The 27,064-nt window shown below is 58.3% G+C and overlaps 1 protein-coding gene across 4 annotated transcripts in view; it reads right to left on the bottom strand.

Moving 5' to 3' along the window:
- Positions 1 to 27,064, bottom strand: part of BAIAP2 (BAI1 associated protein 2) — an 82,888-nt gene that overhangs the window by 34,695 nt on the left and 21,129 nt on the right. For 3 of the 4 annotated variants that reach the window (XM_025361483.1, XM_025361481.1, XM_025361482.1), the window contains exons 3-5: positions 25,397 to 25,483; positions 1,296 to 1,357; positions 467 to 538 (exon numbers count right to left, since the gene is read on the bottom strand). In XM_025361483.1, coding sequence (XP_025217268.1) covers positions 467 to 538; positions 1,296 to 1,357; positions 25,397 to 25,483 — 221 coding nt within the window. The remainder of the gene's footprint in view (positions 1 to 466; positions 539 to 1,295; positions 1,358 to 25,396; positions 25,484 to 27,064) is intronic. The other variant, XM_025361484.1, reaches the window with a different exon arrangement.

Genomic DNA, 27,064 nt, shown 5'->3' with positions numbered 1-27,064 from the left:
ACTTTGAAAAACTGGCCAAGGCCCACCCTTCCCGCCCACCACGGAGAGCCAGGGATGACTCTCAAACCCTCACGCAGCGCCTCAGGCCCAAGCCTTCTTGCCAGCCGACAGGAGTGGCAGTGGGGCAGGACGGGCCGAGAGCCCAGGGAACTGCAGAGGCCAGAGAAGGAGCTCCTGCACTCCCGGGCAGCAGAGTCAGGCACCAGCTTCACTGCAAGTGGTCAAAGCCAAGGCATGAACTGGGCACATGGGGCATCAGAGGCAATGGGTTCACCCACAGGTTGCATTTGGGGCACACCAGGGGCACTCGGTCCCAAATGGACAATGAAGTCAGAGCTGGGGCCCACGCGGACAGGGAGCTCAGGGGAAGTGGGAAGCCTTCAGGCCGAGGGAAGGAGTGACAGGCATTCAGGAGAGCTGGAGCCCAGGCACAGGGCCCCAGCAGGCACAGCCAGGGTGCACTTACACTCAGGTACCTGGAGTCCAGCTCCACCTTCTGCTCCAGCTGCGTGAGCAGCTCATTGTGAAAAGACTTCAGCTGGACATGGAGAGAAAACATCAGCCGTCAGCTCCAACACATGGACCCAGAACAGGAGGCGGGGCAGGGCTAGGGCAGACGGTCACGAGACCCCGGGTGTCCCGGCTGTGTAGGAGCCCCTCCCCCTGACTGACGGGCCGTGGCTCTGCATGGCCAGGTGCGCCCTATGGAGCCAGGGAGCTGCAGGAGCAAGTGCTGAACAGGAGTCTGGAACGTGGGACAATCTCGCCTCCGACAGCCACAAGGGCTCCGTTTCTCACAAGGGCAACAGAAACAGCTGTCCCCTGCTTCCTCTGCTGTCCCATGCTGGGGATCACTGCGACATGGGCCGAGAGGTCGCAGGGTCCCTGAACCCGAACTGAAACCAGGATCAGACCCCTGGCTTTAGACAGGATGCCGCAAACCAGCCGCCAGCAACGTGCTCTGGTTGTCCGGGGTCTGCCTCTGCTTATAGTCGGAGAGGCCGGGGAAGTCTGCCTTGATGCCTGTGAGCCGCAGGAGTGGGGTCTGGCTGGGGCTGCGACCAGGACTCTCCCTGGAGCCCAGCGTGTCGTGGCCGGCTGTGGTGGCAGCGAAGCATGCGGCCCCGGTCTGGCCCGTGCCCTTTTCTCCGACGTCCTCCTTGGAGTATGACTTGTGTCCTGAGCCAGGGTCCCTCCCTGCCTCTGAGTGTGGCTGGACAGCTTGGACTGTTCCGGCACCAGCTCTCCCACTGCACCTGCCCCTCCTCGCAGGGCCACGCTGGGGTGGGACTCACCATTTCTTCCAGCTGATTCTGGATCTGCCTGTGGACTTCAGCCATCTGGAAAAGAACGTCTCCTGGGAAGAACAGCAGAAGGAAGGGGAGGGGGTCAGGTGCCCGCAGTCACCACCGTCATCCCACTCTGGGCTGACAGCCACCCAGGGAAGCCCGGTGACCACAGGCAACAGGGCCCCAGGGGCGTCAGGGCCAGAAGGGAGGGTGGAAAGGGGACACCAAGAGGAAACAGAAAATTCTAGAATGACAAGGGACTCCAGACCTCAAATGCACAGCACGCCTGGCATCTTTGGGACGGACCTTGAGTCTCTGCAAAGGCAAGAGACAGGAAGAGCCCGTGTGCGCCTCACCCCAGGCGTGACAGTGAGTGGCAGTGAGCGCAAACATACGTCTTCACACATCCGGCTCTCGTTCACAGAGACCCAAGAGCTTCGACCCTCCCACCTCAGGCCAGGCAGACAGTCTGCAGACTCCACACCACAGCGTGCAAACCTCCTCTGGGGCACACCCATGGGCACGCGCTGGGCACAGGCCGCTCTGACTCCAAGACGCCTCACTACCCAGGCTGCAGACCCACAGCACCTCTGAGACCTTCACCCAACATCTCCACTTTGAGCCCCAGAGGAGCATAGTGGTCTGAGGAGGCCTGGCCCTATGGGATCGGCTCACCAGGCAGCCACCCTGGTGCACGGAGGCCTGGGCTCACCTTGCCATCACTGAGGGCCCTGGGGACACACAGGCAGCACTTGGGGACACTGATGTCTCCTCGGCCCCTGAGCAAAAATGCAGATTAAGAAACCAAAATCGTGAGGCCAGGCGCAGTGGCTCACGCTGTAATCCAGGCACTTTGGGAGGCCGAGGCGGGTGGATCACGAGGTCAGGAGATCGAGACCATCCTGGCTACACAGGTGAAACCCCGTCTCTACTAAAAATATTTTAAAAAATCAGCCGGGCGTGGTGGCAGGCACCTGTAGTCCCATCTACTCGGGAGACTGAGGCAGGAGAATGGCGTGAACCCGGGAGGCGGAGCTTGCAGTGAGCTGAGGTCACGCCACTGCACTCCAGCCTGGGAAACAGAGCAAGACTCCGTCTCAAAAAAAAAAAAAAAAAAAAAAAAAAAGAAATCAAAGTCGTGGCGGCAAAGGGGTGAGCGGCCATCAGAGGCCTTTTCCAGCCTGGACATCGACGACACCCGGCTGGAGTCCACCTGTGGGGGCAGCCCCAGAGGCACAGGTGTCTGGGCTACCCTGATGTGGGCCTGAGCCACCACTCTGTAAGGGCCTCACCACACTGCTGCATCCCCACCTGCTTCCACCAAAGATGGGGGCAGAGAGGAGCTGAGGGGTCGAGGCCTCGAAGATACAGGAGCACGGCCTTCCCACCTCCCTCTGCCAGAGCTCCCACGGAGCTGTGATCCCATTTGAGACATGGTCACCAAGGCCAGCAGGTGTCCACACCACCAGCCCACGGGGCTGGCAAGCCACCCTAGAAGCCCCCACAGAGGTGCAGCCAGCCTGGGTTCCAGGACCCAGCCCTGACACTCATCAGCAGAGTCCGAGACCCACCCCCGCCATCAGCACCACATGGGACAGGAGCCCTGGCCAGTGTCCACTCAGCCCCAGAGTGCCCACAAGCACCCAGCATTTGCGAGGTCGCCGGCCCCCTATCCTGGGGTGGGGGCCTGCAAGTTCACAAAGAGGTGAAGCAAAAGGCCCGAGACAACTCAGCTGAACTCTGCATGGCTCTTGCCATATTCCGTTTTTTTCATTTTTAGAGATGGGGGTCTCACTATGTCACCCGGGCTGGTCTCCAACTCCTAGGCTTATGGGATCCTGCCGCCTCAGCCTCCCAAGTAGCTGGGATCAAAGGCATGCAGCACCGTGCCTGGCTCTCGCCACATTCTGCAGCCCTAAATTATAAGTTAATGTCAAGACCAAATAATAAGCACGTATTCCCTTAAAAGGCTACACAGAATGGATTCAAGAGGAACATCTGGAAGACAACATTGAACAGCAAATCTTTTTAAAAACGGACTGTTGAATCCAAAAAGAAAAAAAAATATGTGGAGCTTCTCAGGGGGTTCTGGTCAGGTGACGATCATCACCACCCACCCGTGTGGCTGCGACACTCAACTGTGCACCCCAGCATCCCCGCCAGCCCGAGCCCCCAGCCCCACACTGCAGCTGGCGCGCACGCAGGGGAGGCCCAGGCAAAGCTGCACAGACCAGGCGTGTGCCCGCCCTGAGCTTCGAGCGGCGGCTGCACAAAATCATCCCACGCGTTGAATTTTTAAACTGCATCTTACAAGCAGCTGCAGGAAACCACGTGGGCATGGAGTGTGAATGTGTCCGGCACCAGCGCTTAACCCCCGAGGTGCTGCAGGCGCCCCTGCCGGGAGTATGACTGTGTGTGCAGCCACCAGCGCTTAACCCCCGGGGTGCTCTGATGCCGGCTGGAGGGACGGTCAGCCCAACACAGCTCCCACGTAAAGCACCAGACCCCTAAGGAATTCCAAGACCCTAAGATCAGCAGTGAGAGGCACCGGTAGGGGTAATGAGTTCTGCTGAGCAACTAAGTCTTGTCTGCAGTTCCCTGTGTCCTTCAGGGGCCTGAAGAAGGAGTAGCAAGGTCAGAGCCATCGAGAGCCTCCCCTGGGGTGAGACGTGAGGCCTTGTGTTCTTGGGCTCCCTCATCTTTTCATCTCTCCACGCTCCCTCCCATGTGGCAGGCAGACTTATCCAGGCCCACCCTGCTGGGGGACAGTCTACCAGGCTTCCGAAGCAGCCTCACCTATCAGATGCCACCCACCCACTGGGAAGCCACATCTCGTCCACAGCACAGGTGGGTCCTTAACTCAAAAGACGAGGTTCAAATGTAAGCTGAGTGCCAGTGGGCCAGGGCACACAGCACGTGAGCCAGAACAGACCGGCAGGGCCATCACCGTCGGAAGGATCCAGGGATCTGGGGTGCTGGGGGTGATGGACAGCAGGTGGCCACGCCTCAGGATGTAGGTGTGGGAGTGCAGCGGTGTCGCACCCAGGCCGATGGGTCAACCAGCTCTGGGCAGCTCACACCACTGGCCCAGGGCTGCCTAGGGGTGCTGCGGAGTGAGGAGGGGAAGGAGCACCGGAGGGCAGGAAAGGGAGCACATGTGGGAGTCACGGGCGATGTGTTTCCTTTGGGATGAAAGTCTAAAAACCACACAGGCATCCTGAAAATGAGGCCTCTCTTTCTTCAACCATCTACCAATGGACTGCCATGAGTGAAGCAGCAGCCGGTCCGCACTGGGGTCACCGTGGGCCTCACCCCACCAGCTCCACCTCCACCTTGGACAGGGCGGTCGCCAGGCTAAGACTGAAACCCGCTCCACGGGACTGACTGACTGGGGAGCCCAGCCTCCTGTGGACGGGCTGAGCGCAGTGATGAGGACAGGGCTACCTCAGGACCTGGCTGGGGCCCCTGCTCCCCAGCAGAGAAAACAGCACCTGAGTCAGGTGAGGCTGCAGAGCCCAGGCCCCAGGCGTGCCCGGCCAGCATCTTTCTGTCCTCGAGTCGGTTCTGCTTGGGGGCAGCACCTGGCGGAGAGGGGCCTTTCCATCTGCTGAGTCCCCAGCTCCTTTCTGGAATCCCAACAGAGCTTGGTGAGACCCCACGACAGCCCTCGATCTCTCCTGAAGGCTGAGCCCGGTCTTGCTCCCCGCAGGTCTTACCCCGACCTGCATGGGACTGTCACCCCACTTTGCAGGAGAGGGACCTGCCACCCCTACAGCTCGAGGCTGACTCGGGGCTGAGCAGGCTGGAGGTCAAACACCCCAAAACTCAGGAGCCCTGAGGGCTTCCAGAGGCTGCATCCTCAAGATCTGCTGCCAGCCAGGAGCAGCGGAGAGCACAGTCAGAGAGGAGTGGAGGCTGCAGTTCAGGAAGGCAGACGCCCAGCTCCCACCCGAGATGACACCAACTGCCGCATACATGCCCAGCTCCCACCCGAGACAGCACCCGCACCCACAGCACCCAACTCCAAGATGGCACTTGCACCCACAATGCCCACCTCCCACCCAAGACAGCACCTGCACCCAAAGCGCCCAGCTCCCATCCGAGATGGCACCTGCACCCACGGCACCCGGCTCCCACACAATACGGCACCCGCACCCACAGCACCCATCTCCCATCCGAGACGGCACCCGCACCCACGGTGCCCAGCTCCTACCCAAGACGGCACCCGCACCCACAGTGCCTGGCTCGCACCTGAGACGGCACCCGCACCCCAGCCACCTGCATGCTCAGCACCACCAGCCTCAAGACGGGCAGGAAGCCCAAGCATCTGTCCTCCCAACATTGGGCTTTTTTTTTTTTTAATTGGGAAAAATTCACATAACATAAAATTCACCATTTTTACCTTTTTTTTTTTGAGACAGTCTCTCTGTCACCCAGGCTGAGTACGGTGGCACGATCTCGGCTCACTGCAAGCTCCACCTCCCAGGTTCAAGAGATTCTCCTGCCTCAGCCTCCTGAGTAGCTGGGACTACAGGCGCCTGCCACCAACCCCAGCTAATTTTAGTATTTTTAGTAGGGATGCGGTTTCACCATGTTGGCCAGACCGGTCTCAAACTCCTGACCTCAGGTGATCCACCCATCCCACCCCGCCAAAGTATTGGGATTACAGGTGTGAGCCGCCGCACCCAGCCAAGAAATTGGGACTGTGGCTGGGGCGGGGATTGAGTCCACGACCGTGGCATCAGCACCATGAGCTCAGCAATTGAGCTAACCGACCGCCCTGACATTTTCATCACCCCGAAGAGAAACCCATGGCCCCCAGCAGTTGCTCCCTAGCTCCAGGGAACCAGTCTGTGGAGTGGCCTATTCCCAACCCTTCACATCACTGCAATCATACAGGACCCTGTGTGTCTGGCTTTTCTCCCTGGGCACAATGTCTTCAAGCTCCATCCACGGTGTAGCCTGCCTCAGATTCTCCTTCTTGTCTTTTTAGAGACAGCGGTCTCACTCTGTCACCAGGCTGGAGTGCAGTGCCACAGTCATGGCTCACTGCAGCCTCCAGCTCCTGGGTTCGAGGGATCCTCTGGCCCCAGCCTCTCGAGGAGCTGGGACTATAGGGGTGTGCCACCATGCCCAGCTCATTTCTAAAACACTTTTGTAGACATGGGGTCTATGTTGCCCAGGCTAGTCTTGAACTCCTGGGATCAAGTGGACTCCCAAAGTGCTGGCATTATAGGTGCAAGTGACTGCACTCAGCCACAGAATGTCCTTTTTTTTTTCCATACAGAGACACAGTCTTACTGTGTTGCCCAGGTGAGTCCTAAACTCCCAGCCTCAAGTGATCCTCCCCATCTTGGCCTCCCAAAGTGCTGGGATTACAGGTATGAGCCACGCCCAGCCTGTCCTCCTTTATGGCTGAATATAATTTCACCCTATGGATACACCAGACGTTTCTCTCGGCATCTACTGAGAGGTGCGGGCTGTTTCCCGTGTGGCCTGTTCTAACAGAGCTGCTGCGACAACAGCTCTTCAGAAGCAGCTTCAGGGGATGGCAGCCCGGAGCCCCACCTGCACACCATCTGTCTTCCTGATGTGCGTTCTGGAGGTGCTCTCGCCTGCTTACAGCCAAAACGTCTCCTGGCAAGCAGAGCCCCGGGGAGCAGAGCAAACTGTGGGGTCTCACCCGCTGCCAGCACCCTTGACGTTTTGGGAGGTCAGAACGTCGAGGCTCTCTCAAGTATCCTCCACAACCTAGATGGGGCCTCCCCTGATGGCGAGGCGGAGCTCAGTGAGCCCTCCCAGGTGTCCACCTGCCATCTCCTCTCTGCCTCAGGCTGGACCTGGTTCACGGGGAAGATAAAGCAAGACTCAGATGAGTTAAGCTGCAGATGGTAACAGGGGCTGATTCTGGAAGGACTGTGCCTCCCGGCAGGACCTGAGACTCAGCGCTGCCCCCAGCCAAGCAGCCAGGCCTCTCGGGCTGTACTCTGGGGAGCGTCTGCCTCGCTGCCTCCTGACCCGAGCAGGAGCCGGTTTCCACCAAACCTCAGGATTACCAACAAGAGGGAACACCCGGGTGCGGTCGCTTCTGCTTCTCCGCCTTATGTATTTTATTCACCACCACTACAAAAAAAAAAAAAATTCCCAGCAGACCCTCAAAAGTATGCACAGACCCTGGCAGAACCTGTGTCAGGACAGAGGTGGCAGTGCCTGGCTGGCCTCACAGAGAACCCAGGGCTGGCCAGTGCAAAGGCTGGGCAGTACCGGGGGCCCGAATGTGCCCACGGAGGGGAGGAGCAGGACTTGAGGCCCACCAAAGGCTGCCCTAGGGTTCCAAGTGGCCCCTCCCTGAGAGAGAAGGGCACAGAGGGAGTGTGGTGATATGCATAGCACTGAAAGGGTTAAAAGCAAGAAAGGCAGATGGAGGGAGGGTCCTCGGAGAGGGTCACTCAGGACACTCTCACAGGAGCTACCACAAGGCTAGGACCACAAGGAGGCAGGCACTGCTCTGACGCAGCTGTGTCTAGTGAGCAGATGAACAAGAAGGATTAACCGCTCATCCCTGAAGACGGCACGGCAGGACAAGAGGCCCACTGGAAGGCAGCCCACTCGACGTGGTGGCTGAGCTCCTTCTGATGGCTTCACACGGTTCAAAGATTGAGGCGGAACTGGGGATGCCCTGGGTGGTCATCTGCTGAGCCCAGGAGACTCAGAAGGCCGGGGAGGCTGGAAGCAGAGGGAAAGGGGTGAGGAGGGAGGTGAGGGTAGTCCCGGAAGAGAGAGGGCAGCAAGGACGGGCCACAAGATGCCCCAGACCAAGCAGAGGCGCCGACCTGGCCGCCAGCTTCAAATAACAGGCACCAGGAAGTTTCCCCCAACGCCAAACGTGGGCACAGCCGGAATGAATGTGGCTGGAGACGGCTCTGCGGGTGAGCTGAGCCGAGGCCGGCTTCACAACCACACCCAGGGGTTCCCACGAATGGCTCTGGCTCAACACAGTGGGAAGGTGAAGGAGACAGAAAGCACTGTCAGTCATGACTCTGCCAAGCCCATTCTTCCCTGGGGTTTAGAAGAAGACAGAACTACATTCTTCTTCTCCCAGCCCAACCTTTCCAACCTGGAGAGAAGTTGCAGGAAGAGTACAGCAAACACCCATTCACTTTGCTGAGGTTCCCTGGTGGTGCGCTTTGCCACAATGGCTTCAACACTCTTTCTGCGATGTATAGGTACATGCACAGGCACTCACACGCATCTGTGAATGCACACACAGACACCCACATGCACCCATGCACACAGACACACAGGCACTCACACACATCCGTGTCACACACACACAGGCACTCACACACATCCGTGTTTGCACACACAGGCACTCACACGCATCTGTGCACGCACACAGACACAGGCACTTTTTTTCAGCCCCTTGAGACTCAACTGCAGACATCAATGTGATGCTGCCCCTGCCCCCAATACTCCAGCTGTGTCCTAAGAGCAAGGACCTTCTGCCTCATCATCACGCCTCCGTTCTGACACACAGGAAGGTTACCACAGACGCACCCTCTTCTAATCAGCACACACCATGCTCCCGAATGGCCCGATGATGCCATTGACAGGCTCCTCCCTGATCCAGGGTCTCCTCGAGGGCCCTGCTGTGTTGGGTTGGCGCGTGGCTTTAGTCTCTCTCATTTTAGGAAAACAAATCAGCATTCCACCTCCTGGAAGACGGCTCCATCAGCACTTGAGACAAGTCACACGCAGGCTTCCCTGTGAGTGACGAGGACCTGGCGCCTGCCAGCGCCCGGAGGACTCTCACCCTTCCTCTGGGGTTCTGGGCGTCTTCAGTCCTTTAACCTAGAAGAGCCCCTCGCACTTCGGCTTTCACAACAGTGGCATTTTAAAGATTTGAGACTTTTCTTACTCCAGAAAATACAACATGTTCTTATAGTCTGCGAATGACAAGAGGCTGAGAGGAAGCATGAATCTCAGACACAGTGAAAAAGACTGGGGGAGGTGGGAGCCTGGGCCTCGGATGCTTGCAGGCTGGTGTTGCAGGCAGATCTGTGCAGACCCTTATCCTCATCTGTGAGGGCAAACAGCAGCTCAGACCCTGCCCGAGGGTCCCCAAATGCTCGACTCCGAATCCCAAATGGAGCATAAACAGCCATGTCATGATGATTTCAGCTAACACTCCGCTTTGCCAGTTAAAAGATCATTTCTACCAAAGCACGGCCCGAGGAGACGCGCCTGGTGATCGCTCCCATGAAGAAGGTTGGCAGCCCTGGCTGAGCCCAGGGTGAGGCGAACAGCACAGCGCCTCCATCTCCCCATCCTGGCCTGGTGCTCCTACAAACCAAGAGGTCGGAGGATCTGAAAGGCACCCCAGGTGGTAAAAGCTCTAAACTCCTGGCTAACCAAGAGACTGCACAGGAGGCTGGGACACAGCGGTGGGGAAGGTCCAAGATGGCGGCTTCGATCTCTGAGAAGCAGGGGTGCTGAGCCCTGAAACGGGGAGGGGCCACTGGAGGGTTATGGGGATGGAAGGCCCCATGCCACCTATGAAGGGAGCTTCAACCCACTGGGGCCACCAGGGCTCCATTGCAGGAACCCTCCACCTGCCACCTATCTGTTGGCTGGGGGATGTCCTGGAGGTGACAGGCGCCCAATACTCAGGGCTGTGGGAAGGGACTCCAGGCCAGATGCCACTTTCTCATCAGGGAAGCGTGCATGTTCGTACCTGACACCTGGGATTAAATCAGTAAGGTGCAGGCTCATGACCACAGATAACTGGGTCCGTGAGGCCCACAGGACAGCCTGGCCCCAGAGCAAGGACTGGGGGTACATTCACCTGCCAACAGCAGACAGCCCCACCCCAACACCCATGGTCCCTTCTCATACACCCACCTCTAAGCAGAGGATGCTGGGTGAAGAGGTCAGGAAAAACGAAAGAAAAGCAGAGGCTGCCAGACAGCGTCCGCCCGCCTGTGCTCAGAGTGGGAGGAGGGGCCTCTGGGCTCAGGTGTCTGCAAAGGTGGAAGACCCCACGGACCTGGGTCCGCACCAGCCACAGCTCTCCCAGGAAGGCACCCTCCTTCTCGGACAGGGGCCAGGAATTCAGGAAATGCCAGTCCAGGGTGGGGACGAGGAGACGGCTGGGAGGCTGTGGCCCAGGTGGGGCCCAGAGCAGAGCATCTGCTCTTGGCACCAAGGTGAAACTGAAGAGTGTGGGCGTCAAACTGGGCAGGAGAGTTTTCCACTGGACCCTGAGAAGTGCTCAGGCGGCCATGAGGCATGGACATAGGGACGCCGAGGACAGCTCCTCTTGTTCCCTGATTACATGAGTCAGGCCAGGCTGTGCAGGAGGAGCCGAAGGAGCAGGAAGCTGGAGGGAATCAAGGAACATTGTTGTGGACCGAGGTGGAGCCTGAGGAGGTCTCTGCCCTGGGGCATTCCAGCCATCTGGGAAAAGGGAGTGGCAGCCCTCGGGCAGGTGGAATGCAGGTGACCCAGCCCACCCTCCTCGAGCTTCAGAGGGCTGGAGCCAGCTGGGGAGGGCATGGCAGCCACAGCCCACAGGGAACCCTAGCCTGCCTGGGCGCGGTGACGGAGAAGCAACAGGAGCAGCACAGCCACAATGCTGGCCCAGGAGACTAGGAGACTGGGAGGGCTGGGGCGGCGGAAGCAGAGGGGGAGGGGTGGGCAAGATCACGGAAGAGATGGAGGGAGGGCAGCAAGGAAATGTAACAAGATGCCCCAGACTGCACAGGCATAGACCTGCATGCTACGGCGCCTGTGTGTGCCGCACTGGAGGAGGGAACAGGCCACCCACTAGGCCCTACTTGGCGTGGGAACTGCTCCAATTCTCGGCTGCCGCCTGGACAGAGCTCGGATGGCAGTGTGGGAGCCAGAACAGCTCGCGGCGGTGTGGGAGGGTGCAGAGAAGGCATCTGACCCTCGCCCTGAGTCTTCCGGGAGCTGGACTTGGGTCCCTGAAACAGAGGCTCAGGGACGTGATGGGCGCTGCTACCGAGTGATCAGCGTGCTCTTTTTGGCCAGCGGATACCGAGGGCACAGAAACACTCGTTTCCTGGGTATTTCTGTTGCTTCAGGGGGCACAAAAGGGGCTCTGTGTGAGAGGTCAGCTGCTCCAACCTGGCCGCGAGCATGCATCACCTTCCGGAGCCTTCTGAAGTAGATATCCACAACGCTCAAATATCCTCGTGGCTTCTGGAGCCCAAAGGCACCTCAAGAGCTCATCACCACCCACCTGGGCAGGGCTCGAACAGAGCGCGCTCATCACGGGGAAGGACAGGCCGGGGGCTGACAGGACAGCTTGCTGTCAGAGCCCCCAGAGGGGCCACAGGACCAGATCCAGTGCTGACCCAGAGCCCAGGGATGCCACCTCGGGGGTGGCTCCTGCTCCCGCCCCTTCTCTCTGCTGCCCTCCAGCCACCAGCTTCTCCTTGGGAGAAGTAGAGTTCTTCTCCCACCTACAAAAAAGGCAAAAACGGAATGTGGCCGGGAGTAACCAACGGAAAAAAATCAATGCCTGTGTTGCCATGGTGATGACGGTAGCCGACGCTGCTTCCCCACACACAGTTCGGAAACCAAGCAAGTCCAAAGAGCCACCTTGGTGTCAAGGCTGGGTCAGCATTCAGATCTTGGATGGGGGGTGGAGGGAGAGCAGAGGCCAAGGCTGCCCTCCGTCACCCACCCCCATTGTCCTGAGCCACCACTCCAAATCACCGGCTCCGAGGATGGGCCCTGGACGAGCAATGCACCATTACACTGGGATCAAGGACTCTCAGGCCTGCCCGGGCCTCTGGCGCTGAATCTGCTCACACACTCCCAGCATCCCAGGCAGGCAGGGGCTCCAGGGTCAGTAGCCATCCACCCAGGGCGGCTGGAATGGGGGCTGCAGAGGGCCCCTACGTGACACACAGGAATGGAGACAAGGTTCTGCGGGGGCTGAGCTGACCTGACACCTTCTCTCCATGAGTTGAGAGACCAGGCCGAGCCCAGCTCCCACAGCTGCAGGGGGAAAGGCGCGCTGGGGCCTCCTCCTGCCCCGCATCCGCTGGGAACTCTTCTGCAGCACCGCTCCCTACCTCTCCTCCCTTCAAAGCGCCGTCTCCTCCTTGTCCGCACGGAGATTTAAGGTCTGATGGGGCAGAGGAGTTTCCACGTTTCCACCTCCCTTTTGGCCACGAGCGATCAAGGTTTCCCGGCAGAGTACACTCAATGCCCAGCCCGGAGGCTGCCTGGACGTCCGCTCAGCGTGGAGGGCAGACCCAGGCCACAGCTTGGAGCAGAGCCTGCTCCTTTTTTCATGGGCAAATGTGCCTTTCAAAACCAACTTCTGGCCGGGCACGGTGGCTCACACCTGTAATCCCAGCACTTTGGGAGGCCGAGACAGGAGGATCGCTTGAGTGCAGGAGTTCGAGACCAGCCTGGGCAACAAAGCGAGATCTTGTCTCTATAAAAAGTTTAAAAATTATACAGGCGTGGCAGCACACACCCGTAGTCCTGGGTCCTCAGAAGCTGAAGTGGGAGGATCACTTGAGGCCAGGAGGCTGCAATGAGCTATGTGACTGTGCCCCCGCACTCCAGCCTGAGTGACAGAGACTTTGTCTCCAAAAAGGGGAATAAACAAAAACCACCACCGCCAAAAAAAAAAAAAAAAAAAAAAAAAAAGAACCAAAACAAGAAAACAAAAAACTCTCCAATCTTCCTGGGTACAACAAGTGCACCTCCAAAGACCCGGCCACCTCCGCTGCCTGTTCAGGTCCCACGGTACGGCATCCTCCCAAGGTGCCCTAGGCACGGCTCCCACAGGTCCGGGGAAAACAGAAAGGCTAGGAGGGAAACTGAACCTTGCCCAGAAACGTGCTGGCCAGAGCAAGCTCGTGAGTGGACAGCCCCGGGGGGGGGGTCCCCCGAGTGGGCAGAGGGAGCTGCCATGGACAGGGAACCGTGCCCCCCACCTAGGCTTTTCCAGGGGCCTTGCAGACTGCACCTCCCGAAAAGGAAGGGGCCACTGCAGAGGCAGGGAACAGACTCGAGAACTCCCACCAGGCGTCCTTGAAGCCAACCCTGGACCCCAGCTGCCCACAGAGTCCCATGGCCATGAGCAGGGGCTGCTGAGAAGCCAGGTGGGCAGTTCAGAGGGCCGCCCCGTGGACCGCTCCCCAGTCTCTCTGACCACCTTACCAGGGGCCAGTCTCCCTGTCACCCCTCCAGCACTCCATGGGGCGGCACTCATGCCGCCCCTCGGTACTTGGACCTAGGACTATCTGTGCACGCGTGCGTGTCTCTGTGCCCGCGTGCGTGCTCTGGTTGAGTACGTGCACGTGTTCAGTCTCTGCCCGGGACACAGTCCAGTCAGCCCTGCGGTGATGCAACCGCCTGCATGTGACTACTGCTAACAATTACAAAAATGCTTCCAATGTATAAACTGTACAAAGGCGACTCTCACAAACGCCCGCGGACCCACCATTCAGAGCTACCAGAAGGTGATGTTCTGCCGTTTGCCCTTCAGACATTTAAATAAACAAGCACAGCAGGGACAGCCGGAGGGCCCAACGCGTCCTTCTTAGCCCAGCCCCTGCCGCCGGGACCACCCCGGGGCTGCTGAGACCCTGTCCTGGCTGTTTCTACGGGGCCCAGTGCCGGACAAGTTGTCGAATGTGTGACTGGGGAGTGGCGGAGCCTGGAACAGCTGGAGCTCAGCAGTGGGCATGCAGGAGCACGTCTGGGACAATGGTCACAGACTGTGGACAAGGGAACCCACTGGTGCCTCCCACAGCCCAGAACTCAAGGCTGGAGAGAGGCACTGGCAACCAGATATGGCCCCCCAACCTGAGAAAGACCCCTCCGCAGAACTGGAGTCCCCCAGGCCCTCCAGTAGCCACAACCAAGGGGCCATCGAGGTGGCCTTCTCTGCAGTACCAGACTTGGGGGCACCCTCCTCAGGGCAGGGAAGCAGGTACAGGGGACACAAGAGTGGAGCCCCCTGAGACGGGCTCCGGTCCTGGCTCTGTCTCTGCGGCTGCTGACTGTGGGGTCCTCCCTAGGTCCTGGGCTTTGTCTCACACTGATCCTGGGGGTCGAGGATTCAAGAGCGGCTTCTGGTGTGGACCCTGCATCGCTGCCCTCCTACACCTGGGGCCAAAAGAACACCTGTGACCCGGATGGCACTGACCAGGGTCCTGGCCTCTGGGGACAGACCCTCTCCGACAGCTGCTCTGCAGGGGACAGAAGCCATTCAGACCTCCAGTTCCTCACACATGTCCGTGGGGAAGACCAATGCCGTGAGCGTGGCCTGCTCCTAACCAGCCTCGCCTATTTGTGCTCCCTGATTATTGTCCAAGGGGGAACATCGCTCCTGGGAGTTTCCCAACCACTGACTGGCTCCAAACCCTACCCTACCAGATGCAAACAGGAGCAGAGGCCACCCTGAGAGCGCCAGCCGTCATCTCCCTGGGTGGCTGTGACCAGTGTCTGTCAGGCCTGACATGCCCACGCTTCCGCCAACTGGCACCACCCAAAGTGCACGGGACCCACGTCCCACAGGACCCCAGAGATGCAGACATCTGCCCACGGAGGCTCCTGGGCCAGCACCTGTGCCCCCAGGGCCCTCGGCCTGTGGCCAACACTCTGTGGGGCCCCATCGGAGGCGGCCAGCACCTCAGCAGCTCCTGGCTTGAGGAGGAAGGCTAAGCGGCTCCTCTCTTTCCCTCCCTAGGGAGCACAGGTGACAGCACCAAGGGATGGCAGGTGCCATCAGCTGTGCCTCACCTGGGGGACGGGCGGCCCCAGCATCGCAGGGGAGAGGCCAGCTGTCCTCCCTATTCTGGCCGGCTGAGGCCTGACGCTGTGGCGTGAGTGCTCAGGGAGGAAAGGTGCCTCCCCGCTGTGATGCTGGGCCAAAGAGAGCAGCAGCAACGCCAGCAGAGGACACCCAGCCGGGCCTCAGAGCCTCTCGCTGAGTGAGACTCCAGCAGCCCCTCTGCCGGCCACGCTCGGAGCTACTGATCACCAGCAGGAAACGGCTCAGGATCAAACCACGAGCAGCCAGACCAGGGGCCCACACTTGGCTGCCGAGGCTGCGACACAGCCAATCCAATCAGGACGGCTGCTAATCTCCCCGAAGAGCTGAGCCTGCACCGCAAAGCTGTCAGTAGGCAGGCAGGGCTGGGCCACCCCTAGCTGCAGCCCGAAGAGAACAAGGCCCTCCACACCCCCCACCACAAGGCCCCCCCGCCCCCTTCCCCCGCTCAGGCGCTGGTGGGTCCCCACAGAGTTAAGCAGGAGCACGCGCCTGCCTCTGCGAACAGGCGGTTGGGGCAGGGTGGGCCCTGAACGATCCCCATGGGGTGGGAGGCAGGGCCCAGGGCAGAGTCCTCCCCAAGTACCCTGGTGGCTTCTTCGGGTGGCTGTCTCTGGAGCACCCCTGCCCGTGTCCTACCGTAAGGAGGGAGGAATAGTGTGGCGTGAGGGAGGTACAGGCAGGTTGGAGCAAGGTTGGGCTCCTGGGTGCACTGTGCACGGAGCCGCCTGAGCCCAGAGGGGCCGTGACAAAGCCGGACAAGCTGCTTGGTCTCACGGAGAGCAGGAGGCCCTACCAGGTGAGTGACACTTTGGCCAACGGGAGCCACTGGAGACAGCCCCAAAGGCCCCTTGGGGTTCACGTGACCAAGGACCTTCTCTTCTGCACAGGCCCCCACGTTTCAGAGAGACAGAGATGCCGCACACACGGAGGGAGCCACTCCGTGCCTCTGAGAGGCTGACACCTGCGGGCACAGAGGGGCACCTGACCCGTGGGAGCCCCAGGCCCCAGCTCTCCCAGCGGGCATTGAGAACACCTGCCTCACTCTTGGCAGCGAGGTGTGCACTGCAGCCAACAGCTACAGGAAGTTTCCAGACCACACCTTAATTCAGTGACTCAGTGACTAAATCCAGCCCACAGTTTCAGGCAAGGACAATGCCGCCCGCCAGCTAACATCCTCATTCCGAGGCTGGCCCAACAGGGAGCTCCTGCCACTCTCCTGGGCACCTGGGGATGCCAGGCAGATGGCAGAGCACAGGCCCAGTGCACCCAGCAGGTACACACATGCCCTGTGATCACAAACAAGCATGCTGTGGGCACCAGCGGGTACACAGCGGCCTCTTCAAAGGACAAAAACACACCAGAGGCCTCCAGAGATGGGCAAGGGCTGAGCAAAACAGTCTGGCTCAGGTGTTCCATGGCAAGGCCACAGAGCATTTGGACAAGAAACACAACAGGCCCAGGGCCCCAGACAGACAGGCTGGACACGCGCCTCTGACCACACAGACAGAGGCAGGCTAGACATGCGGGTCTGACTATATAAGACAGAGGCAGGCTGGACGTGTGGGTCTGGCCACACGAAGTGCAGTGCTCTCTCCTGGGGAGGGTGTGGCCCCGCTCACTGCAATGACAGCCCCCCTCACTAGAGACGTGGCACCGTCCTCAAGAGCCGACAATGCTCTACAGGGTGATTCGACATTAGCCTCCCTACAAAGCCAGGCCAAAGGGCAGCTACGTGACCCTCTCTCCATACAGAGGGTTCTGGCAAACAGTGCTAGAGTCACCTGCCCAGGTGTGTACACTGCACCAGGACCCCAGGTCACTGGGATTCTGGCCTGCTCCCCCCATCTGCCTCCCCCGTTGGCCAGCATAGGCTCAGGCTCAACCCAGCTCTGTGCACTCCAGCCTCGGGTGGGGGAGCCAGAGGGCCTGGGCCACAGGCGGCTCCAGCAGCAGTGGGTGGAGGGGCGTGCTCAGGAGTGCAGTCCCGGGGCACTGCAAACCACAGCTGTCGGTGAGGCAGACTGGACAGCTGCCCTCCACCCGCAGAAAGAACCAGTGCCACGTCAACCCAGGCACCCCTACGGCCCAGCGGCATGGGAAGCACCTGCCCTGCCCTCCACCCTTGGGTCTCCACGCCAGCCCCTGGTGGTGCCAGCCACCACGGAGGGGCTGGAAACAGAGGAGGAGGAGCCACTCACACATCTTAGCAAATTCCCCAGATTCCCGAGGCTCTCAGCTCAGGACCCTGGGCCCCTGCAGGGGGCTGGGACGCGCACAGCACTGCTTCTGTGACCAGGCTGGGCCTGCCCTCCCTTGGGTCACCTCTGCCAGGCTTGCTCCTGGGCCACAGGGATTGGCCTACGGGACTCAGATCCAGTTGGCCACTCCAATCTCCCCGAGCTGGCAGTCAACCCAAACACAAAACCCCAGAGGACCATGAGCAGACGCCCCTGGGAAAAGTCTAACCCGATGCCCCTGGGAAAAGTCTAACCCGGGCACTGGGTCAGGGACTGTGAGAGCGGCGGGCGTGCCCCGGAATTATACCTGCCAGAGCTGGAAAGCAGAAGCACCATGGCGGGGACTGGAAAACCAGTCAGCCAGCAGACAGCCGAGTGTGGGTGGCTGCCGGCTAGGGGATTAGAAGGGCTGTGAGAAGCTTCCGGAACTTGGAGCTGCCACTCCATTCCCTGACTAAGCACTTCCATATCAAAGCAAAGCCCTGAGAGTTAACTGCAGAGACTCTCTCACTGCAGGGAAAACCACCTCTGACTGAAGACCGGAGGCCCTTCCCTCTGTGAGGTCTGCAGGCCACAAAGCCCGAGGCTGCCTCCCCAGCTGTGCGCCGCGTGGCCAGAGCTGCAGGTACAGAAAGACCCACGGCACCAAAGGCCGGCTCTGACCCAGCCACTGCTCATTCCAGAAGGAGAGAGAACAAAGGGGCAGCCCCAGCTGCTCATTTAAAGCAAAAAAGGACTCTCTGGGATTTCACCCCCCGGGCCAGGCTCTGGTTCAGAAGCACAAAAGCTCCCGCAGGCCAAGGCCAGCTCCCTGCTCCGGAGACCTGAGGCTCACTCAGAGCAGCACTCCTGGCCACAGTGACGGGGTGCCGCCGGAACCCTCACTCTTCCCCTCAGAGCAGCACTCTTGGCCACAGTGACGGGTGCCGCCGGGACCCTCACTCTTCCCCTCAGAGCAGCACTCCTGGCCACAGTGACGGGGTGCCGCCGGGACCCTCACTCTTCCCCTCAGAGCAGCACTCCTGGCCACAGTGACGGGTGCCGCCGGGACCCTCACTCTTCCCAGGAAGAACAGAGCGCAGGGCTCTGCAGGGAAAGGGGGGGCGGGCAGCATCACCCAAGTGATTAGCCAGGGGTCAGTGCAGCCGAATCCTCCGTCATCCTGACGGGGCTGAAGACAGGACCTCCCCATGAGGGCTACATAGCCCGAGGCCACCTCCCCGGCTGTGGGTGGCGCCAGGCCAGAGCTGTGGGTAGAGAGAGACCCACAGGACTAAAGGCAGACTGCCCTGTGAGTAGAGTAGGTGCCACATGGGAAAGAAAAGGTGGGAAGAACGGAAGAATGAAAGCGGGAAGGAATGAGGAGGAAGGAGGGCAGCCAGGGTTGGCACCACTGCTTGCGTGGCAACCCTGGCCCTACACGGCCACACCCAGAGAGGCCTGGGTGGGAGACCAGCAAAGAGAGGACAGGCTGGGGCCCTGCTCGGCCGAGTATCAAGACCAAATCACTGAAAAAACACCTCCCGGCCAAACAAGGGCTGATCTGAGCCGAGCACCTCCACCCCAGCACAGACCAGGGCTCTGCCTCCCGGGGAGGGGCTCCACCCACTGATGGCCTGGCTCATTCCCAGACAGCAGGGACAGCACCTTCCATCCTCCTATCCCGGGGCAACAAGGACAGTTGGAAGAGAAGGTGACCAGAAATTAGCAACGTCCCCGGGGCTGAAGAGGAAGAACAGGAAACAAGCTCAACACCAAACCAAAAATAAGACTGTTGCGGGCCAGAGCGAGCCACCGCACGGTACCAGGGCTCAGCTCATCAAGAAGGCACACCCACACACACGCGCTTAATAACACAGCCGGCAAACACAGAGAGCAAAAACTGCCAGAGGAACCGCGGAGGCCCCGGCCCGGGAAGTAAGACGCATGCCTCCTTCACTTATCCCACAACTGGCTGCCGCACAACCACGGGGCCTTGTGGAATTCATCCCGCAGGAGAGCTCAGCCTCAAGGCCCCTTGGAGCAGCTCATCTAGAAAAACTCACCGGGGTAACTCAATGACTCATGGAGGAGGACAAAGAAACTGTTACACGTACATGGAATATTCTACAGCAGTGAAAACGAATGTATCTGCGTGTGGCAAGAACACAGAGGGACCTAAGACGCAGTGAGGCAGGCAGGTTGCACAAATCCGTCTTCCTGTGGCACCAAGCCTGGAATCTCAACAAGGCCCTGGGCTCCTCAAAGCCCTGCCCCCCTCCCAGCCTCACCCCCTCATACGCTCCAGACCTTTCATATTTCTGTAAAAGCTTCTTGTTTCTGTCCACCTCACACCTCACACATTTGGACACACCCTTTGCCCCTCTCCTTCGCCCCTCCTCTTAACCCCGCAGTCCTTGCCCAGGTCCCTGCTCCTGTGGCCCCCAGAGGCTGCACACCACTCCCAGTCACGGGGTGATGCTGTTCACGAGCCTCTCAGGAGCCTCCACCACAGGAACGATACCGTCAGGAAATTCCTGACACCCCAGCACAAACATCTCCAGAGCTTGCGGTGGGGGGAAAAGTAACACTCACATAAAATCAGCACCAAGATGGCCCTGAACACAGCAGTGGTGGAGCTGGAAGAGGACGGTGTGAGGCCCTGACTCTGAACACAGGGTATCTCCTTCCCCCAACTCCAAACCAGTTAAGCCACCAGCGCCAGGCAGAGACAATGGCAGACACACACTGGCTCAAACACATTCCCCATTCACCTACTCAGAAACCTAACAACAAAAAAGAGAGAAAGAAAGAAAAAGACAATTCCCCGAATGGTGGGAGTACAGGAAAAGACAAGACACAGGACCCGGAAAACACGGGGCTCTGACCCCGGAGGAGGAGAAGCTGCCTCTGCACAGCCCAGCAGCCCAGGAGGGAGCAGGGCGGCTCCAAAAGGAGAAGAGACAGAGACTGACCTCCCAGCCAACAGCAAAGCCAGCGCAAGGGTGTGGCTGAGGCTTTGGGGAGAAATTCGTGAGGGTGCATTGGAAACTAAGCGAACCAAGAAGCGAGGCCATTATTAACTCCAGAAAAGCAAAGGCGTCATAATAAATATCACAGAGCCGTAATAACAAAATTCCATAAACTGCAATACCAAAAAAACGGTAATACCAAAAAAACAAAACAAAACGAAACAAACCAGTCCATTGGACTTCATTAAAATTAAATACTTTTGTTCTAAAAACACTATTACAGAGCTGGGTGCAGTGGCTCACGCCTATAATCCCAGCACTTTGGGAGGCTAAGGCAGGAGGATCACTTGAAGGCAGGAGTTCGAGAACAGCCTGGAAAACATGGTGAAACCCCGTCTCTACTAAAAATACAAAAATTAGTCGGGCGTGGTGGTGAGTGCCTGTAATCCCAGCTACTTAGGAGGCTGAGGCAGGAGAATCGCTTGAACCTGGGAGGCAGAGGTTGCAGTGAGCCGAGATCGCACCGCTGCATACCAACCTGGGTGACAGAGTGAGATTCGCTCTCAAAAAAACTAAAACCACTATTGCAAAAAGGAAAGGCCCACCAGACTGGAATCAAATATGTGCAAACTAGATTCCTGGCAAGGGACTTCCATCTAGAGTATACAGAGGACTTTTATAACTAAAGAAGACAAACGCCCAAGTGGAACAAAGAGGGAAGATTCTAACACACACTTCACCACGAGAGATGAACAAAACACAAAAAGATGCTCCACGACATCAGTTAATGAAGGAAATGCAAACTTGGGAATGCCCCAAACTAAAACCACCCAGGTGTCCGTCAACAGGTGAGCGTACGACCGAACCGTGGCACTTTCGCACAACAGGACCCTGCAAGCTATGAAATGCAACAAATTCCTGACGTGCGCCGCAGCAACACGGCTCAGAATAACCACACACACCCGAGGAAGCCGGACAAAAAAAGAAGACACACCGTATGGTTCCATTTATGTAAAACTCTAGCAAATGCACACTAAATTACAGTGACAGAAAGCGGATCAGTGGTTGCCTGGAGATGGGGAGGGGGGGCCCAAGGACTCTGGGAGAGACAGACTAAGTTCACTGTGGTGATTGTGGCCACAGCTTCACAGGTATACACACGTCAAAACTCATCACACGGGACACTCAGATACCTCAATGAAGTTGTAGAGTCATCGTAATACAGTGTCTGCCTTAGCCATGAAAAGAATTAATATCATCAGATAACACCGTACGTGAGTTTAAACAAATATTGTGATAATTATACTGGGTGGGACAAGGGATAGCATAAAAAGGCTAAGTCCATATCTTCCGTAATAAGAATCTGTTTGATGATGTCTAAAGTTTTTTTTTTGAGACAGTCTCGCTCTGTCGCCTAGGCTGGAGTGCAATGGCTCACTCTTAGCTCACTGCAACCTCTGCCTCCCAGGTTCAAGCAATTCTCCTGTCTCAGCCTCCCTAATAGCTGGGATTACAGGCGCGTGCCATCACAGCCGGCTAATATTTTGTATTTTAGTAGAGACGAGGTTTCCCCATGTTGCCCAGGCTGGTCTAAACTTTTAAAGAGGGGGGCGGGGAGGGGGAGTGGTGGGGGCAGGGGGAGGGGGATGAGGGGGAGGAGGAGGGGGATGAGGGGGAGGAGGAGGAGTGGGGAGTGGCATAAACCTGCCCTCTTAAACACGCGGCCGGCCGAGGGAGCCGCCTCTGCGCTGCAGGACTTGGGCACCCTAGGAGGGTGGGAAGGGGCCAACTTCGTTTCAAACACGGATGTGTTGCTTTCATAAAAACTCAACTCCCAGCCATCTGACCCGGCAAGTCCAGTTTCGGTGCATGCACAGGAGAGATGAAAACAGGCTCACAGCTGCTGGAAGGTGACAGCAACCCCAGACACATGAAATGGGTCCGCCCATGCAATGGGTCATTGTTCAGCCACAAACAGGAATAAGGCCCTGACACGGGCTACAGCACAGACGGACGGTAAACACGCACTCAGAGAAAAGGGTCAGACACAGAAGGTCACACACTGTATGCCTCCATTAATATGAAATGTCCAGAACGGGCCAGTTCAGAGAGAGACGCGGTGGCATGGCTGCCATGGGCTGGGAGTGTGGGGATGAGGGAGGGACTGCTTAAGGGGTACGGGGTTTCTTTTGGGGGTGCTAAAAACGCTTTGTGGGGATAAAAACGCTTTGGAGTTAGACAGGGGTAATAGGTGCACACTGCAAATACACTAAGCCACAGAACTGTACGCTCTAATGGGGTAACTGTATGGCATGTGAACTGTGTCAATAAAGCTGTTACCAGGAAAAAAACCTGACTCCAGAGCCAGGCGGGCATGTGGCGGGCCTCTCCAAATGGACAGCGGGGCTCCACGCTCCAGGAAGAGCCCTGGGAGAGATTCCACAAGGCCATAGGTAGACAGACGCTCCCTGATCCAAGCAAGAGCCCTCACGTCTCCCTCTCCTCCTGAAGCTTCCCTTCTCCTTGTGCCCATGTGGGCTCAGCACCTTCTTGTAGTCAACCACCAGGGACTCTGCCGACAGGAAGTTCTGGAATCCCACCGTTTTGGACACACCCACCCCTCACTGTGGGCCACAAAAGCCTGGAGTTCCCCACAGGCAGACCCTCATGCGACCAAGGGAGGAAGGCACCTGGTCCTCCAGCTCATCTCCCAACAAACGGTTAATGATGGTAAGACAATGACTTGGCCAGGAGTGGTGGCTCACGCCTATAATCCCAGCACTCTAGGAGTGCTGAGGTGGGAGGATCACTTGAGCTCAGGAGCTTAAGACCAGCCTGGGCGGCCGGGCGCGGTGGCTCAAGCCTGTAATCCCAGCACTTTGGGAGGCCGAGACGGGCGGATCACGAGGTCAGGAGATCGAGACCATTCTGGCTAACACAGTGAAACCCCGTCTCTACTAAAAATACAAAAACTTAGCCGGGCGAGGTGGCAGGCGCCTGTAGTCCCAGCTACTCGGGAGGCTGAGGCAGGAGAATGGCGTGAACCCGGGAGGCGGAGCTTGCAGTGAGCTGAGATCCGGCCACTGCACTCCAGCCTGGGTGACAGAGTGAGACTCCGTCTCAAAAAAAAAAAAAAAAAAAAAAGACCAGCCTGGGCAACATAGTGAGACCTTACCTCTAAAAAATCAAAAATAAAAAAGTAGCTGGGTGTGGTGGCGCGTGTCTGTGGCCCCAGCTACTAGGGAAGCTGAGGCAGGAGGATCACTTGAGCCCATAAGTTCAAGGCCACAGTGAGCCATGATCGTGCTACTGCATTCCAGCCTGGGCGACAGAGCAAGACCCTGTCTCTAAAGAAAAAGAAAACGCCCCTTTCACAGACACCCACTGCTTCTGCCCTTCTCCAAACCCTGAAGACCTGGGCTGGCGCCCAGGAGCTCCAGAGCAGGCTGCTGTTGGTTGCACTGGAGTCTCGGCCTCCACCGCCCTAACGCCATGCATCTCACACCTCACCCTCCAGGCTGAGTCTGTGGAGGCCCGGCAACCCCGCCCAGAGTGCCTCCTCCTCTCCTCCCCAGTCTGTCAACACAGCGGTGCGTCAAGAAACTCCCAGCGCCGGCACGGTGGCTCACACCTGTAATCCCAGCACTTTGGGAAGCCAAGGCGGGTGGATCACAAGGTCAGGAGTTCAAGACCAGCCTGGCCAAGATGGTGAAATCCCATCTCTACTTAAAAAAAAAAAAAAAAAAAAAATAGCGAGGCGCAATGGCAGGCACCTGTAGTCGCAATTACTTAGGAGGCTGAGGCACGAGAATCGCTTGAACTCAGGGTGCGGAAATTGCAGTGAGCTGAGATCGTGCCGCTGCACTCCAACCTGGGTGACAGAGTGAGATTCCATTTCAAAAAAAAAAGAAAAGAAAAGAAAAAAGAAGCTCCCAGCAATCACCAGACCTGCAGCAAACATCCCAGCGCGCCTGCCCAAGGGAATGGCATGGTGGGGGGAGGGGGCTCCAATGAGAGGCCATAGGGGCTGCTAAGCATGCAGGACGTCGAGAGCGAACTGGAGAGAACGGAGCCTGGGCAGGCAAAGCTGGTTCCCGGGTTCCCGGCCCCACCGCCTCAGCATTAGGGAGATGGAGCCTCTTCCGGGAGCTGGAATTGACACAGAGCAACCCAGGACCCCCCAACCCACTGCCTGCCGACACATCCAGGGCCTCTGTCAGTCAAGGGGGCTATCAGTCCCCAAAAAGAAAAGTAGAAAAAAGGGACCAGGGCCAGTCCCACTGACGCTTCCCCATCCGAGGGTCTCCAGACCTGCAGACCACCTCCCAGATCGGCAGCCACGGGGAGATAATCAAGAGCGAGCACGGCCTGTCCTCTGTGACCAGAGGGAAGAGGAATCCAAGTGGTTTCTCCAGCAACTCAGGCTTCGTCGTGCGTCGTGGAAGCTCTGGGAGCAGCAAATCAGCACAGGAACAGCCGGCCTGGGGTCTCCCAGGTGGGCAGAGGAGACCTCAGCACCACCCAGCTAGGTGAGGGGACTGTGGAAGCATGGACTCCGCCTCAGCCACGCCTGCAGCACCACCACGCAGGCCCTGACTTTCCAGGTTTTGCCCTGTGTCCCTTGACATAGACGTCGTAGGAGCCACCACAGAAAATTTGCTAAACACAGACAAAGCGTCAATAACATAAGCCGCCAGTCAGCCAGCAGACACGCTGCTGAAGCATCTTCCTCAGGGCCACACCGCACGTGGGCTTGTATCCTTTTTCACTCATTTTAATAGCAGGAATGAATTCCCATGCCATCTAATCCCATCATCCAAGCACACAGACCCCATGTCAGCCACTCCAATTTGCCCGGAGCACCTTTAAACATGGGTTTGCCTGCTCGTCCTCACCCTAAGCTGCACGCCTCAGGGGACGGGACCCACCGCCCACTTTCAGCAGGATGTGCCCCTCAAGGCAGCTCCCAGGGTGACAAATATTTTCCCATTTGACAGGCAAAACCTGATGTCAAATCAAAAAGCGGCTAGACATAGGACAGGGCCCCAGAGCTGCCTGAGGGCATCAGGCGACTGCCAGGCGGGGTCTCACCGAGTTCTTTGGAGCCCTGGCTCTCGCTGGCCAGCTCCCCCATCTTCACCAGGGCATCAAAGTAGCCTTTGGCTGCATACGTCACACCTGGGAGAGAAAAAAGGGAGCAGTTATTTCCTCCATGAGGCACGGACAAGACTCCTCCCCAGCAAAAACATGGCAGTCTTTGCACGCACAGGCCAGCCCCGTCTCCTGCCCAGACAAGCTGGGAGAACATTCGGCTTGCTGTGATTTCTGGGTTGGACAGAACCCATCTCTTGTTGATATTCTTGTTTCACCCCAATCCTGAGAGCTCCCTTGACTCGTAAGAACACAGCTTACCGGTTCAGGCCCCGGGCTACTCAAGTCAAATTGCAGAGTGCTGATTCCTATCACGTGCTACCAGGCGGGGTGGGGGCGGGCGGGGAGTGCTGCACTAACTAAGTGTATTTCGTGAGACAAAGAACCAACCCCGGGCAAGGAAACTGCAGAGCTGGGCAGTAGGAAGCCATTTCCCCACAGATCCCCAAGCCGAGCCTGGAGTGGGAGAACTATTTCCCATTGCTTCAGTCTCAGACCAGGACGCCCACCAAGCATCACTTGGTATTGCCACCGCCTGAGGGGCCTCCCATCAACTCCGAGGCAAAGTGATCTAATCAGAAGTGGGCGTGAAGGGCTCGGGCTTGCTGAACTCCTCCCCAGCCACAGGGGTGGAGCAGGCTCCGGGAAGAGCCTGGGCTTCCTCCTCAGGGACTCCAGGGAGCGCCTGGCAAACTCCTCCACCTGACAAGGAGCCCCACCCCGACCTCCAGGCTGCAGAAAGGGCGAGGCAGGGCCCTGGAGAACAGCGTAATTACAATTTCTAATCCGTTTTCTACACAACCCACTTAGGCGCCTACAACTGGGCACTTCATCAGATTTTATTTATGTACTTTTCAATTCAGTGCGCACAATTTGTTCTGCGACACAAGACTACGTCTGCAGAGGAATGAAGGGCTGTGCCTCGGGGGAGGTGGGCTGCCTCAAATAAAAGAAAAACGAAACCGCGGAAGTGAGACTCCAGGGCCGCTGGCTGTGGCCAAGGTGGCCGTGCTGCCTGGACAGCTGAGCTCATCCCTGCGAGGCCATCACGAAAAACAGGAGGAGGAAGTAAAGCTCTAAGTCTCCGCACTCAGCCCTGCCGCCCTCATGAGGAACCAAGTAGGAGCAGAAAGGCTCAGAAGGAACTCATGCCTTGGTGGCATCAAAGGGCTGAAGTGCCTGCTCACCCAGAGGAGGGGAGCACAGGCCCTGGCCCCCACCGCAAGCCACCGAAAGCGGCATCCACACCACCTCCCTGCGTGCGGATGACGGGGAAGAAATCCACACCTCGGAGAGCCCCGTGAGGACTGTGAAAGACTCTACCATAGATGAGGTCACCAAGTGTCCTGCAGACAAGTGGCTCTGGGAAAAGGAAGCCATCGTCAGTCTGCAATGTGCAAGACCAGCCCCCATCTCCAAGGGTGGGATCATCTGGACCCTGGATTCCCATCGTAATGCCCAAGATTCAGACCCAGCTGGGAAGAGATGAACAACCGGTCTCATTCACAGGGCATGGAACTTAGCTGGGCCTGGAGAATCTGGACATCGTGTGCCGTGCCTGGAGATCATGGGATCACCATGGTTGGAGGCCCTCTGCACCCACCTCGA

Source organism: Theropithecus gelada, chromosome 16 (assembly GCF_003255815.1).
Source record: "Theropithecus gelada isolate Dixy chromosome 16, Tgel_1.0, whole genome shotgun sequence".
NCBI classification, from domain to species: Eukaryota; Metazoa; Chordata; class Mammalia; order Primates; family Cercopithecidae; genus Theropithecus; species Theropithecus gelada.
The sequence above is the reverse complement of the archived record's forward strand: the minus strand, read 5'-3'. Positions and strand labels throughout refer to the sequence as shown.